Below are 16,495 nucleotides of genomic sequence, written 5' to 3'. Positions count from 1 at the left end.
CAATAGTCACTTGTAGATTGTTTGAATTTGAAAAAAAATAAAAATATGAAACGCTTCCTGCAAACAAAGCATCATGTGGTCAGCGTCTCCAGCCAATGGAAATGTATGCATGTTGTAAACAGCCTGAGTGGCCAATAGGAGCGGCAAGGTTTCTCCCCCCCGCCCCCCCCCCCCCTTGTGACGTCAGTATCTGACTGAGTGTCATTCTGCTGCCAGAAACGTAGAAGCAAGGTGGCGAGAACGATAACTCGTGGAATAAGACAGCGTGTGGCAAATAACAACAGAAAAGGTCGTGGGCGTATCGAATTGTATGATGAGCAGCAGAGCGGGGTAAACAGGAGCAGTATTTGGGACAAGTCGAGTTGCTGAAGCACAGCTATCGCGTCGGTCTCTTTGGAAGTTTGGGAGCAGCAAAGTTCGCTGCGGCTTTGGCTAGCGCACCCACTTGGGCCACTCCTCGACCTTTTACACAGACAAAAGAAAAAATGGTGTCCTGGATCGTCTCAAGGAGCGTCGTGTGAGTACAAAAATAACCTCACTCCGTTTTCAAGAAAATTCAGTGTATGTTTTTTGGACGATAATAGGTCAGTTGACGGCACTTAGCCGCGTTAGCATACGTGGCTACCTAGTTACGCCTTGTTGCCGAACGTTGCTTTTTCTACTTGACGTCGGTAGGCTAACGGTGGACCTCGTTTTCTAATATTGTATTATCTTATTGTGCGGTATATGCGTCCGGTGATTTTGCTCTTCGCTCGAAAGTCGTGTTGTTTATCAATGTCACCGCCCGTGCTGTCAACGGGTCACCCGTCCCGTAAGTTAAGTGCATTAAGGAGTGCCAGCTCCAGATGAACTGCCCGCCATTGCACAAATAAAGCGACTCTGGACCAGTGCTACGAATACTTTATTGGAGCTAATTCACGCGCGAAATCCTTTTGTCTCGTGCAGGCATCTTCCTCGAATTTTCCAAAAGAATTGGATATAAAAATATAAAGCGTCACCGGATACAGGAGTGTGAGGTGAATCTAACGAGTCCTTGTTTGTAAGGATCGGATAAGGGCGAAAGATTTGATGCCACTTTTTTTTCTGTTGCAAATTTGCCCAACTTGTCTTTGCTGGAAATCAGTGTCAATCATTTGGAAACTTTACGAGAAAAAATGGCCACAGCTTTCTTATTAGGTGAAATATCTATCTCGATCTAGCTATTACAGACAATAAAAAGCAATTTAAAACATGAATAATGACTGGAAATGAATTTTTTTTCCCCCCCCCCAGACCGATACCAGTATCAGTATTCAAACTTGAGTGTTCACCGACACTGAGTACCGATACCACCGGTACTTTTGATACCGAACATTTTCATGAACGCATTGACCGATAATGGTAAACAAAGACTTTCTTTCTGACGCACATGATGTCATGTCTCATCAGATTTACTCCCATGTCCGATTGTTTCACTTTAGCTATCACTGGCTGCTATTGGCAACCTTCGCGAGTATCCGATACCTCCTTTACGTTAACTGTGGCTGGATATTCTGAAATGCGGTGCGAGTTGCGACAAGGTCAGTGATAGGTCACTGCTTATGCCAGCGCAAAGATGAGTCAGGAGACTCCGGCCGGTGTGACGTTTGTCATTCAGATAGAAATATTTCCGATTGGAGAGTCGCTGGTTAACTGCTTCCATGTATCGTGAGCCATTCTGATCGGTTGTATACACGATGTGCACTGGATTTAATCGGAACAGCTGTGAGACATGCGCACGTCGTCGCTAGGGTGCGCATCAATTTTCTCGATTCCGATTCTCGATTTTAGGGGGCTGGGTCAAAAAGCTATGCATGGTTTAAATAAAGGGTCGTCCAAATGATGAACATCCATTTTCTTAGCAGCCTGCAGCCAAAAATCTAATAGACGTTTCGTTGGTTTTCGCCGGTTCTTCGTTGGTGTTTGCCACTTCTTCTTCGGGGGCGGCGGACAGTAGGCATCGAAACTGGGAACTGAAATTTTGTAATTTGAACCATTCCGGGAGAACCGGAATGTTAGGTTCCAATCAGTTCTCGATTCTCAATGCCCAACCCTCGTCGTTGTGAAACTCACATCATTTATCAAGTTGGAGGTCCGTCGTCTATTCAGCACAGTAATTGGGATTGTTTTTATGCGTTTATTAAAAAAAAAAAACAACAACAACAAAAAAACATCTTGATTAGAAACAACTTTTAAGCAGTTAAAAATATCTCAGTTGCATACGAGCTCTGTCGGGAGCCGCCTTGTTTACGCCGATCGTAAACGATGACGTCACCGTGCACTCACGTCGCGACGAAGCATTCGCAGGCAGTGCTTTTCCCCACCTCTATTCTGAATGACAGTATGGCGAAAAAATTTACTTCTGATTGGTATGTCAAAAGGAATATTCAATTCCATTCGGAATTTCGGCCTGTTTATTCCGATAGAGGTGTTTATATGGAGCTTTTGAATTCGGGTTGGGCTTCTAAAGCAATTATAATGGGATCATCAATTATAATGGGATGTCATCCAGGCTAGTCTTGCAGCTCTTTATTCTTTATTCCAGACCCAGGGGGATCTGTATTACAGAGTAAAGAAAAACCGTTTAATAGGAAATTATAGGAATAACAACAATAATAATAATAGTAAAACACGATAATCATTTAAAAGGAAAAAATACAATTTGTTAAATAATAAAAGATAAGGGCGGGCCTTTTTTCTTGTGATTTCAGAGGCATCGTTTATCGTGATCGTCTTTGGCAAAATACGTTAACACCGGACGCAAAGATAACGTTCACCTCCGCGGCTTGGCAGCCGAGGGGTGGAATAAAATAGCGTACCCCCGAGCAACTTTATTTTTCTCTCTTTTCGTCACAGTGGCAAGACACAGCGCCGTACTGGACGGTAATGTCGGACGCTGGATTTTTTTTCTTTCCCAATATTCAGAACAGTTGGTGTTACGGCTGTAACGAGTCAGCCTTCAGCCTTATTTCCGTAACAAAATACTGATGTTCCGTAACATTTGGCAAGCTCTTCAATGTCGGCTGCTTCAGGAGTCCCACAGGCCAAAAAGGCCCGATAGGACTCCTTCTTCATCTTGACGGCATCCCTCACCGTTGGTGTCCACCAACGGGTTCGGGGATTGCCGCCGCAATTGCCGCCGACCACCTTACGGCCACAGCTCCGGTCGGCCGCCTCAGCAATGGAGGCGCGGAACATGGTCCACTCGGACTCGATGTCCCCCGCCTCCCCCGGAACATGAGCAAAGTTCTGTCGGAGGTGGGAGTTGAAACTCCTTCTGACAGGGGATTCCGCCAGACGTTCCCAGCAGACCCTCACAATACGTTTGGGCCTGCCACGTCGGACCGCCATCTTCCCCCACCATCGGAGCCAACTCACCACCAGGTGGTGATCAGTTGACAGCTCCGCCCCTCTCTTCACCAGAGTGTCCAAGACATGCGGCCGCAAGTCCGATGACACGACCACAAAGTCGATCATCGAACTGCGACCTAAGGTGTCCTGGTGGCAAGTGCACGTGTGGACACCTTTATGCTTGAACATGGTGTTCGTTATGGAGAATCCGTGATGAGCACAGAAGTCCAATAACAGAACACCGCTCGGGTTATGATCGGGGGGGCCGTTCCTCCCAATCACGCCCTTCCAGGTCTCACTGTCATTGCCCACATGAGCATTGAAGTCCCCCAGCAGAACGATCGAGTCCCCAGCGGGAGCGCTCTCCAGCACCCCCTCCAAGGACTCCGACAAGGGTGGGTACTCTGAACTGCTGTTTGGTGCATAGGCACAAACAACAGTCAGGACCCGTCCCCCCCACCCGAAGGCGGAGGGAGGCTACCCTCTCGTCCGCCGGGGTGAACCCCAATGTACAGGCGCCGAGCCGGGGGCCAGTACGGATACCCACACCTGCTCGGCGCCTCTCACCGTGGGCAATTCCAGATTGGAAGAGAGTCTAACCCCGCTCGAGGGGACTGGTACCAGAGCCCAAGCTGTGCATGGAGGCGAGTCCGACTATATCTAGTCGGAACTTCTTGACCTCACACAACAGCTCGGGCCCCTTCCCTGCCAGAGAGGTGACATTCCACGTCCCTAGAGCCAGCTTCTGTAGCCGGGGATCGGATCGCCAAGGTCCCTGCCTTCGGCCACCGCCCAGCTCACACTGCACCTGACTCCTATGGCCCCTCCCACAGGTGGTGAGCCCATGGGAAGGGAGACCCACGTTACCCTTTCAAGCTGTGCCCGGCCGGGCCCCATGGGTGCAGACCCGGCCACCAGGTGCTCACCTTCGAGCCCCACCTCCAGGCCTACCTCCAGAGGGGGGCCCCGGTGACCCGCGTACGGGCAAGGGAAACGTGAATCCATTCACATCTTTCATCATGGGGGTCTTTTTGCCGTGCTTTGTCGGGTCCCTCACCTAGGACCTGTTTGCCATGGGTGACCCGTGAAAGCCCCAGACAACTTTGCTCCTAGGATCATTGGGACACACAAACCCCTCCACCACGATAAGGTGACGACTTGCTTTAATCACATAATTAATAATAACGTATGCCAATAACTAAATCTATACCTGCTAGAACTAATATAACATACATGCAAATCAGTCGCGTTTTAGCGAAATTCGCTGTTTTGAACTCAAAATAGGCCATTTACGTGAATCGTATATATCCGATTATTATATGCTGTTGCTGTTGTCATTGGGTTTTTCGTTCTCCTTGAACGCTGGCAGCTCGATTCATTCCACATATCCACCATCCACAGACAGATGTTATTGTGAATATTATTTCGTGGCAGACTAATATGTGGCGTGAGGTTCCGCCTCTGCACTCAGGACCATTTCCTCCTCCGTTACAATGATGTAAATGTCGCTTGCTACTTTTATTTATTAATTATTGCTTATTTATCAACTATTTAGTGCGCTGAGACTACGACTTTGACTTCTGCATTGAGCGCTCTTTGCGCCAATTCGCTTCATCGGCGACAAGCGTAGATCTGCTAGTACATCTTATATTACCGTAATTTCTCGTGTATAATGCGCACCCCCAAAGTTGACCTCAAAATTCTGGAAAACCCTTCTACCTATGTATAATGCATTTTTACAATGCATGATTTTGCTTCTACCAATATGATCAAAACATGAAGTATTTTTCAAACAATTAGTTTGTTAATTAAGTTAAGCACTTTATTTGAACATGTAATACTTTTTTATTTACTTCCTCTTATTTTGAAATTCACAGCCTTTTATTTAGTAAATGAGAAAACACACAGTTGTGCTCACATGTTTGATTACCCAGGCAGAATTTGTAAGATGGGTACAGTTCTTTAAAGAAAACATAAAGGGGTAGGCGAAACACATTTCATTTTATTTTAATGGGATTCAAATTAAACTGTCAAGCATTTCAGAAAAGCATTATCATTTAACAAAACATAACCGTAAAGAAATTAATGATGGTTGTTGTTCAGTCATATTAAAAAAAATAAAATAAAATAATATATATATATATATATATATATATATATATATATATATATATATATATTTTGCCAGGGTATGTAAACTTATGAGTACATACCGTATATGCAGTCATACGTACCCCTGCCATATTAGAATGAAAGTTGTCTGGGAATGAAAGTTGTCACATTATAATGAAAGTTGTCACATTATAATGACAGGGTACACCTTTCTCATAACCTCTAGGTGGCGGTGGCATTTGAATGTGTACATCTTTTTCATAACCTCTAGATGGCGGCGTATGTTTATAAAATTTGAAAGCTTTTTCATTTCCCCCTATACCTATGTATAATGCGCACTATTGACTTCTGACAATATTTTTTTTTGGGGGGGGGGGAATGCACATTATACACGAGAAATTACAGTAATTAGTAATTAACTAACTTCAAAGTCAGAAATAGCCAATAAAAACTTAATATTTTCCTGGAGGATGCATTTGGGATTAGCCTTTGAAGTTGCTAATAGTGAAAAATGAAGTGAAACAGACAATGATTTTAGTCAATTTTTTTCGAGAATGAGAGTGCCTAAAGAGGAGGATGCTATTCATGTGGCACAGTCGGAGCCCAGAACAAAAAACAAAGAAATGAGGCAAATTGTATTTGAATATTACATTTGTACATCAAAAGTGTAAAAGTGTAAAGAAATGTTTTTGTTTATTATGCTCTATTGTACTCTTCAGAGTCTTCCAGATTGCTTAATTTATGTTACAATAAAATAAATTCTCTGCAATGTTTTTTTTTTGTTTTGTTACCTTCTTCATGCCTTTGGTGTTTGCATGCCTGCTATAACTAGTAATAACTAGAGTTAGAATCTTTATTGTCTAGTCCTATAACAAAATAACTAATGATAGATACCATGACTAATAATGAGCTATATGTTGTTTCCTTGCAGTCTCGTGTTTGGGACCCTGTATCCTGCATACTACTCCTACAAAGCTGTCAAGACAAAAAATGTCAAGGAATATGTAAGACTATTTATTAATCTATCCATCAAAAACCCATCCAAACAACCAACCATCCATCCATCCATATAAGAGAATGGATAACAGATTGTCACTTGGAATGCAGATGTTGTTGCAGACAGAGGAAACCAAAGATTTATGTACACAGATACAGTGACATGATGCAGCTAAAACTCTTTATCATAACCCAAAATAAACTACAGCTATCCTAGTGCGCTCCCTTACAAAAGTTGAGGCACCAGACCTCCACCCGTCTTAAATCAGGGGAACAGCATTGTTTGTGCCCTCTCACTCTGAAATATTTCCTTACATGCCTGCATGTAATACCAAAAAGGTGCTTTTTCACACAAATTAACAGGCACGTTTTAGTACATAAGTTCCAGGGGCCCATTGTTGTTTTGCGTTCACACAGCAGTCGAGGTTCCGGAAACGTTCATGTGAATCAAATTAATAACACGGCAGCCGTGTAATGCAGTTTTGTTGACATGTCTATTGTGCCATACAAATGTGTGCAAATACAGTGCATGTGTTCACTGTGCTTAATTATTCCCACATTTCATGTGAGACTTATTCCGAAATGGAATAAGTCTCACATGAAATGTGGAAATAATTTTGGGAATAATTCCGATATTATTTTTCCCCTCAAACACACAACATGCCATAATAACAATTGGATTGTTTTGGAGCATGTCCCCGCCCCCCCCATATTTATTGAAAATAAAAAAGAAAGAAATTGCATGTAAGTCTTATTGCCTGCCTTTGCCATGAAGCTCAAAATTGAACTCAGGTGCATCCTGTTTCCGCTGATCAACCTTGAGATGTTTCTACAGCTTAATCGCAGTCCATGTATTGTATTGCGAAACCGGTGAGCAGATGGTGGAGTTCTGTGTTGTTGCTTTTGGTTTGGAAAAAATCCTTTAAAAAAAAAAAAAAAAAAAAAAAAAAAAAAACAGAAAAAACGAAACAAATGGCACACTATGTTGAAAATGCTGTAAATGGTAAAGACTTGTCAAATTGTTTCAAGTGTAAGTCAAGTCTCACAAATTCCAAGTTAGGGCTTCCATAAGGTTTAACCAAGTAAATCAGGTGCGCTTTATGTAGCTCACAAGTTCATCTCAGTAAGTTGCACACGTACCTTAAATACCTTGCGCATAAAACTTAGAAAGGCGCGGAGAATAGCGTGAGATCTGGACGAAATTTGCAAGTCTTGATGAGATTTGGATGGAAACTAATTGATTTGAAATGCCGCAGAGGATGAAAAAAAAATATGAATACAATTGTTGAAAACACTATTGGCACATTTGCCCAATAATAAGTGCCAAGCGCCAGTTGTGTGGTGGATGGATTGAAAGAATACTTTGAGTTGATGCATGAGGAAAATGAGAGAGAAGGAAGAGTAGAAGAGGTGGAGAGGTCTGGTGGACCAAGAACTAGCAGTGAGTACTCAGAGGAAGTCAGAAAGGTACTAAAAAGGATGAAAAATAGTAAGGCAGTTGGTCCTGATAACATAGCTTTGGAGGTATGGAAGCATCTAAGAAAGGTGGCTGTGGAGTTCTTGACCAGAATGTTCAACAGAATTCTATAGGATGAGAAGATGCCTGAAGAATGGAGGAAAAGTGTGCAGATGCCCATTTTTAAGAAGGGTGCAGAGTTGCAGGAGCTATAGAGGAATAATGAGCCACACAATGAAGGGCTGGGAAAGAGTAGTGGAGGCTAGACTAGAGGCTAGAAGAGAGAGAGAGCGAGAGCGTGGAGGACTTTAAATACTTCGGGTCAACATTCCACAGCAATGGTGCGTGTGGTAAGGAGGTGAAGAAAAGCAGGTCGGAACAGGTGAAGGAGTCAGGTGTGTTATGTGACAGTAGAATCTCTGCTCGGAGGAAGGCCAACGTTTTTAAGACAGTGGCGAGGCCGGGCGTGGTGTGCGGACTAGAGACGGCGGCACTGAAGAGACAGCAGGAAGCAGAGCTGGAGGTGGCGCAAATGAAGATGGTGAGCTTCTCTCTGGGAGTGACCGGGTTGGATAAGGTTTTCAATGAGCTCATTAGAGTGACGGCTAAAGTTAGATGTTTTGGAGACAAAGTTGGAGAGAGCAGACTAAGATGGTTTGGATAGATCCAGAGGAGAGATAAGTGAGTATGTTGGTAGTAGACTCTGAGGATGGAGCTGCCAGACAACAGAGCGAGAGGACGACCAAAGAGAAGGTTGATAGAAGTCGAGAGACAATGGGATGAGTCATACATGCGCATAATTTTTGACGCACGTGCTTAGCGCACACACACAACCTGTAAGGGCTTGTTCACCATTATAAAAGTCACCATTATAAAAATCTTAGGTCACACCGGGACTGCATAGAGCAGGGAAGACTGTCAGGAGAACAATAGAGAATTTAATACAATACGGTCCCTTTCAAAAGTATTTAAAATAATATATAAACTGAAACTGAAATATTGAAATGTTTTCTCATATACTTGTCTTATTCCCCGATATCGTCTATCAAAGCCAAATGTTTTCAGCTCCAGTAAAAATAAGTGGCCACACTTCTCCAGTGCTTTTGGACGGGAGTGTATAATCCCCGTATACAGGTACTCTGTCACTTTAACGAAGTTATTTATAAAACGTATTTATCGAAATAATGGTGAAAATTACTTTACGCCGATCTGGTCGGCGTTATCGGTATCGGCCGATAATTAGCATTTTTATGCTGAGCGGCTGAAAAGTCAAACTGACACAAACTCTGGACAACAAAAGGACAGTGAGAACGTTAGCGTAAGCATGTCATTAACAGTATTTATTAAAGTAATTTAATTGCAATAAAGTAATTTAATTGCAGTAAATTAGCACCCATTATTTCTGTCATGCTGTAATGTTGATTTGACCTCAACTTTTGTCAGTGGCCAAACCTTCAATGCCCCCTAGAGGTCATTGGTGTTTTAACTTTTGTCTAAAATGCGAGAGAATAATTTGATCGGCCCCAAAAATCCTGATCGTGTAAAGCCAAGTGAAAATCTAATCGTATTAAAAGTAGGGATTTTTTTTAAATTTTTTTTTTTTTTTTTTTTTTACAACACACTTCCTATCTCAATTAGAATTTCTTTTAGATGGAAGTTCTGTGTGTCCTTCCATATCTTTATTTCAAGATGAATCTTTGATTTTGCTTTAACAGTTAATGTTGCGTCCCTGGTTGAATGATTGTCGAACTTGTCTGTTTATGGTTTACTAAGCCTTTATTTGTTGAACTGTATGCTGTGACCACTTCATGAATGTATTATAAGAACTACAGAGAACAAATATAATTTTGTGACTTAACAAAAAAATGACAGGATTTGATAGACTGCAAAAGATAAACATTTTAAAACTATAAATCATAACTAGAAAAGTTACTAACACTTTACCAGTTTAAACATTTCTACGTATAAATAAGCATCCTTAAAACTAAATAGTTTGTCGCAAGGGATATTCTAGACCAAGTGTCACCAACGTGGTTGCCCGTGGGCACCAGGTAGCCCCAAAGACCTCACGAGTAGCCCACAGTCCTGTTATGAAAATAAGTCACCAGTAAGTTGCGTGTTTTTTTTTACGTTGCTATTCTTTAAAAAAAAAAAAAAAATGACATGGACTGGTTTGTTTACGGAAAATATATTTACCAAATACTCACACAACTGCATGTATGCCGACACAACTTGAAACTTTTCAGTTAAAGCTACTCCTTTAACATGGCACCCATCCTGGCTGAAGTCACTGCAGCTCCAAGTTCTAATCTTTGATGCTTGTGATCTTTAAGGGTCTGACCCTTGCCTTGGCAGTGACCAGACTACTATGGATCTCATTTCAGTCGTTCTTATACAACCCCAATTCCAATGAAGTTGGGACGTTGTGTTAAACATAAATAAAAACAGAATACAATGATTTGGAAATCATGTTCAACCTATATTGAATTGAATACACTACAAAGACAAGATATTTCAGGTTCAAACTGACAAAACGTGATTGTTTTTAGCAAATAATCATTAATTTAGAATTTTATGGCTGCAACACGTTCCAAAAAAGCTGGGACATCTGGCAAAAAAGTTGAGGAATGCTCATCAAACACCTGTTTGGAACATCCAACAGGTGAACAGGCTAATTGGGAACAGGTGGGTCCCATGATTGGGTAGAAAAGGCGCTTCCTTGAATTGCTCAGTCATTCACAAGCAAAGATGGGGCGAGGTTCACCTCTTTGTAAACAAGTGCGTGAGAAAATAGTCGAACAATTTAAGGACAATGTTCCTCAACGTACAATTGCAAGGAATTTAGGGATTTCATCATCTACGGTCCATAATATCATCAAAAGGTTCAGAGAATCTGGAGAAATCACTGCATGTAAGCGGCAAGGCCGAAAACCAACATTGAATGCCCGTGACCAATGTCAGTCAATAAAGTCCGGCGCCGCATCCGTTAAGTGCAACTTGAAACTCTACTTTGCAAATCAAAAAACATTTATCAACAACACCCAGAAACGCTGCCGGCTTCTCTGGGCCCGAGCTCATCTAAGATGGACTCCAAAGTGGAAAAGTGTTCTGTGGTCCGACGAGTCCACAGTTCAAATTGTTTTGGGAAATTGTCGACGTCGTGCCCTCCGGGCCAAAGAGGAAAAGAACCATCCGGGCTGTTATGGACGCAAAGTTAAAAAAACAGCATCTGTGATGGTATGGGGCTGCGTTAGTGCCAATGGCATGGGTAACTTACAAATCTGTGAAGGCACCATTAATGCTGAAAGGTACATACAGGTTTTGGAGAAACACATGCTGCCATCCAAGCAACGTCTTTTTTCTGGACGCCCCTGCTTATTTCAGCAAGACAATGCCAAACCACATTCTGCACGTGTTACAACAGCGTGGCTTCGTAGTAAAACAGTGCGGGTACTAGACTGGCCTGCCTGTCTCCCATTGAAAATGTGTGGCGCATTATGAAGCGTAAAATATGACAACGGAGACACCGGACTGTTAAACAGCTGAAGCTGTACATCGAGCAAGAATGGGAAAGAAGTCCACCTACAAAGCTTCAACAATGATTGTCCTCAATTCCCAAACGTTTATTGAATGTTGTTAAAAGAAAAGGTCATGTAACACAGTGGTAAACATGACGTGACATAACGTGTTGCAGCCATAAAATTCTAAGTTAATGATCATTTGCTAAAAACGATAGTTTATCAGTTTGAACATGAAATATCTTGTCTTTGTAGTGTATTCAATTAAATATAGGTTGAACATTGGGGGGGGGGGGGGGTCATATCATTGTATTCTGTTTTTATTTGTTTAACACAACGTCCCAACTTCATTGGAATTGGGGTTGTATGTTTGGTAGGAGCCTGTTCCTATAGCCTGAAAAATTAGCATCTGAATAATGGTGTAATTCAGTGCATACAATCTTTTTATGTAACACATTATAAACATAAAACAGCATTATTTTCACTCTACAAAACAATTTAACAACAGATAACTTAATAACGTCTTTGAAAGAATTTTGTCAATATACCCCAAAGATCAACAATTACCGTAACTCATACCAATGTCCCACAGACTAATGTAGCTGTGACTGGATATATAGTTTCATATTATACCAGCAGAAGACAGAATTTCATGTTTGGATTTCGTCACTGTCAAACACTATTATCATATTTTTATTTGTTGTGAAAAAAACAAGTTTTAGTTTTGTCAAATTATTTGCCACACAAAAACTATGACAATTTTTTTGAAACAAAACTAAATGAACTATATGTTTGTATGGCATGCCCATCGAGCCTGGGAAGTGGTCATGATTAGGGGAGTTTGTGTTTTGAACGTGCCCCCAGGTAGCCCCAAAGACCATGAGTAGCCCACAGTCCTGTTTTACGTTGCTATTCTTAAAAAAAAAAAAAAAAAAAAATACAAACATAATAATGTTATTCCCGCAAGATAGAATACAACTGTACAATGTTGCCAATGGAAATGCTGCTTTCTGTCTCACACTGCACGGCAGGTAGGGTGGGTCACCGAGAATCGAGAACCGATTGGAACCCGGACTAACATTCTGGTTCTCCCGGAATTGTTCAAATTTAAATGTCGGTTCCCAGTGTCGTGGACTACAGTTCGCTGGTCCCGAAGAGGATGGCGAAAACACCCGAAGACGCATGCGCACAAAGAAGTGCTTGTGATCAATGCCGGTGGGGAGAAAAATGTCTTAACTTTGTTAAAAGTAATGACCAGTCACCTCAGTGCAACTCTTGGAATAAGATTATATTGTGCAAAGGAGGCTTTCAGAATGTGTTAAAAGTCTGACGTTCTCGCTCCCTCCTCGCCTCAGTCTACACTGTGCGGAACTTCAGTCAAGTCAGATTGGGTGAGTGAAACAATAAATTGCGTCTATGCCAACATTGAGGCACCCTAACAGCAGGTGACTTTAGATTTGTGAAATTAAAAAAATATATCCTCGAATAAAATGTGTCCCCTTTGCTCCAAAATTAACTCCACAATTGCCCAGAAATTAACGCAACTAACCTGAGTGATCAGACAGAATGCAAATTAATAAAACCCCGCTCTTAAAGTTGACTTGACAAACGGAACTGTCCTTTTCGTTCTCCTTGCCTCTCGTGTTGAATCTGGGGAGACAGACAGATTAATACTCATCCCAAAATGAGTCATTCTCAAAAACAAGTCCTCCACATCATTTCCAACGTACATAACGCAAATTCTTTCTTCTTTATTTTACAATGTACGTCAAAAACCACCATAAGGCACCTGCCCCTATTTAAATGTGCTCTAGTCCACGTCAACAGCCTCCTTTATCCAAATACCGATGTGTTTTCTGACGAACAAATCTCCGTCATTGTTTCCAGGCTGCTTACCCGCGCGCACGGAACCGCGGAAGGCCCACTCCGACAACCTGGAAGGAGAAACCGTAACGCAGGCGCCTCCTTAGATATTTGTATATATCATTGTAATTATTATCGATATAGGTTTTTCTTTATATTGTGAACACAATTATTAAGCGAGTATCACACAGAATACTCGTATCTTTCACACTTAGTCCACGTTTTTTTGCAAATCCCCTGCGAGCCTCTTCCATCCAAATAACGCTCTCATGTAATTGTAAATACAATTTCCTCACAACTTGGCGACGCTCTTCGTCGGATTTGTGCAATTTACTAAGCGACTGGGAGTCGAACCCTCGCCTTCCAAAAACACAACTTCATCTCCATCTCCGCCCCGCCTTAAATATGTATGACGATGGCTTTATCCTCTCACACAGCGTATGATGTGAGCTCAAATCATCATCTGCGGGAACATAGCCGTTCTGAAGCCAAGCTAGCGCCCCATGTCGAGAATGTCGAGAATTCTACTATGAACACTTTGTTTCCTTCCTCGGAATTTTACTTCATTGCGCGTCTTTACGGACATCACAGAGAGCCATCCCCTCCGTTTATTCATAAACTAAGAGGGCCATCCCGCCTTACACTCTTAATCTATTACTCTTAAATTTAAACCATAACAAATGTGGACGAAGAATTCAAAGCTCTCCTCGACACAGACTCATCTGCACTGTTCACATTCTGCTAGATAAGCATTTGGCCCCAAGAATGCAATTGAAGTAGATAGTTCCAAGAGAAGATCATTGAAGCAATCACTCTTTTGCAGGCATTCTGCTGTAATGTGAAAATGTCTATGCTCAGATGTGTTTTGGCAAATCATTTTCTGACAGAATAGGTAAGGAGGTGATCTTGTCTTTGGGGGTTTTTATAACAAAAAAAAAGAAGAAATCTTTCCAAAGAAAGGAAAAGGTACAAGTCGTCACGGGTTGTTACCCCTTACTGAAGAACAAGCAAAGAAACACCTTTGTTCTATAGAAGTGAGAGAGACAGAGAAGAAAAGGAAAGAAAACAATTATCTTTGTCCAGCTGCACTCAAACTTCTTTATTGGAATGGGTACATGCAGAGGCTGAGAAAAACAGCTAGTAGTCACAACATAGGGATACACTGTGCTGACTAAGAGCTATGGAGGAATATACATGTGAAGGTTGTATAAAACTAATAGACGTAATATGTGGTATATATATATATGAAACATACATTTTCCAACTCAGTTGCTTATTAAAATTGCAGCACAAACGTTTACTTTTTGTATTTGAAACTCGACATTACATTGTTCAGTTTGTTGTGTTACTGTGTACTTGTAGGTCCGGTGGATGATGTATTGGATTGTTTTTGCCCTCTACACTGTGGTGGAGACCATCACTGACCTTACACTGGCATGGTGAGTTAACATGAAAAATCAAGAAGTCTAGTGCCGTCACACATGATGACAGTTCAACGTTAAGTTTTTGTGCAACTTTTGAGGCATGGTTCCCCCCACAATGTTGGTTGAACTGCAAATAGTATGACACTTGTGGCGTTTGAATGTTGAGGCATTACTGTACTAACTGTACTGTGCATCAGTGATCTCCGTGATTTTTTTTAGAGATATCAGACACCATGTCATTGGTAAAACACAGTACTTTTGTGTTCTTCTCACTGCAAAAACGTTTCACATCCTTGACAGCTCCATCACCAACTATTAACATTTGGGGTGCCATTTTTTTCTTGTCTGATTTAGTTTCATCAGAATCATCTTTATTTGCCAAGTATGTCCAAAAAACACACAAGGAATTTGTCTCCAGTAGTTGGACCTGCTCTAGTACGACAACAGACAGTCAATTGACAGAGAACACTTTTGAGACAGACATTGACAAAAAACAGTCACTGAGCAATAAAGGGTTGCTAGTTATCTGGTAATGCGGGTACATAATTTTTTTTTTGACAATTGCAAAAAGAGTGTCCTCTCGCACTTAGAGCAGTTCGAATGACTAATAATGCAATAGTCCGGTGCAATGACTATTGTGCAAAAGGGCGCCGAGACGTCAAGCGAGTAGTGCGATAATCTGGGACAATGTTGATTGTGCAAATGTTGCAGATACTCCTCAGTCAGTGTGTAAATGGAGCAGATGCTACTCTGGCATGAGTGGCCAGTATTGGTCAACAACAGATATGCAAATAGTGCAGCGTGGTGAGACTACTACAGTGAGTGCACGAGTAATGTATAATTGGCTCCACAGAAATGTGACAACAAACTCAAGTCAAAAAATTGCCAGCATGTTGTAATGGAATTGTAGGTTAGGTATTTTAAGAAGTTGATTGCAAGAGGGAAGAAGCTGTTGGAATGTCTGCTAGTTCTAGTTTGCATTGATCGGTAGCGCCTACCTGAGGGAAGGAGCTGGAAGAGCCGGTGACCGGGATGTGGAGGGTCCGTGAGGATTTTGCACGCTCTTGTCTTAGTTCTGGCAGCGTGCAAGTCCTCAAGGGTGGGTAGGGGGGTACCGACAATCCTTTCAGCAGTTTTGATTGTCCGTTGCAGTCGGAGTTTGTCCTTTTTTTGTAGCAGCACCAAACCAGACTGTTATGGGAGAACACAGGACTGATTCGATGACCGCTGTGTCGAACTGCCTCAGCAGCTCCTGTAGCAGGCCGTCCTTTCTCAGAAGCCGCAGGAATTACATCCTCTGCTGGGCCTTTTTGAGGACTGAGTTGATGTTGGTCGCCCACTTCAGGTCCCGAGAGACTGTAATTCCCAGGAACTTGAAGGTCTCAAGGCAGGTACATGCCCTGGGGGTCTCATCCTGGTCTCCGCTTAGGGCCCTGTGCCCTCCTCTTCCCCGGGGTGCGCCGCCGTGGTCGTCGCCCTTCTCTCCCTTGGGCTGTGTGGGGTCCCTGGTTGACTTGGGGCTCATAGTGGGTGTCAGTGCCTCCCGCCTCGGTCGGGACCACCTTCTGGCCCTATTCTGGTCACTGGGCTATGATCGGTGTGGGGGGTTAGTTGTCGGAATTAGCTGTAAGCGGGGTGGCTTGGTGATATGTTAAATACTTATTTCAACCGCTGTATAATTTTTATATGACAGTACCTGCTCTTTCTATTGTTCGTAGGTAGTTACTGTTGTGAGATTTGCTCTACGTCCATCCAAG

The 16,495-nt window shown here is 42.3% G+C and overlaps 1 protein-coding gene across 2 annotated transcripts in view; it reads left to right on the top strand.

Moving 5' to 3' along the window:
• The first annotated feature begins 208 nt into the window (after positions 1-208).
• Positions 209-16,495, top strand: part of reep3b (receptor accessory protein 3b) — a 37,374-nt gene continuing 21,087 nt past the window's right edge. For both annotated transcript variants that reach the window (XM_061705924.1, XM_061705922.1), the window contains exons 1-3: positions 209-517; positions 6,413-6,485; positions 14,677-14,753. In XM_061705924.1, the coding sequence (XP_061561908.1) occupies positions 486-517; positions 6,413-6,485; positions 14,677-14,753 (182 nt within the window). In that variant the 5' untranslated portion in view covers positions 209-485. The remainder of the gene's footprint in view (positions 518-6,412; positions 6,486-14,676; positions 14,754-16,495) is intronic.

This window comes from Phycodurus eques, chromosome 19, assembly GCF_024500275.1.
Source record: "Phycodurus eques isolate BA_2022a chromosome 19, UOR_Pequ_1.1, whole genome shotgun sequence".
Lineage (NCBI taxonomy): Eukaryota > Metazoa > Chordata > Actinopteri > Syngnathiformes > Syngnathidae > Phycodurus > Phycodurus eques.
This window is presented reverse-complemented; position numbering and strand designations above follow the sequence as displayed.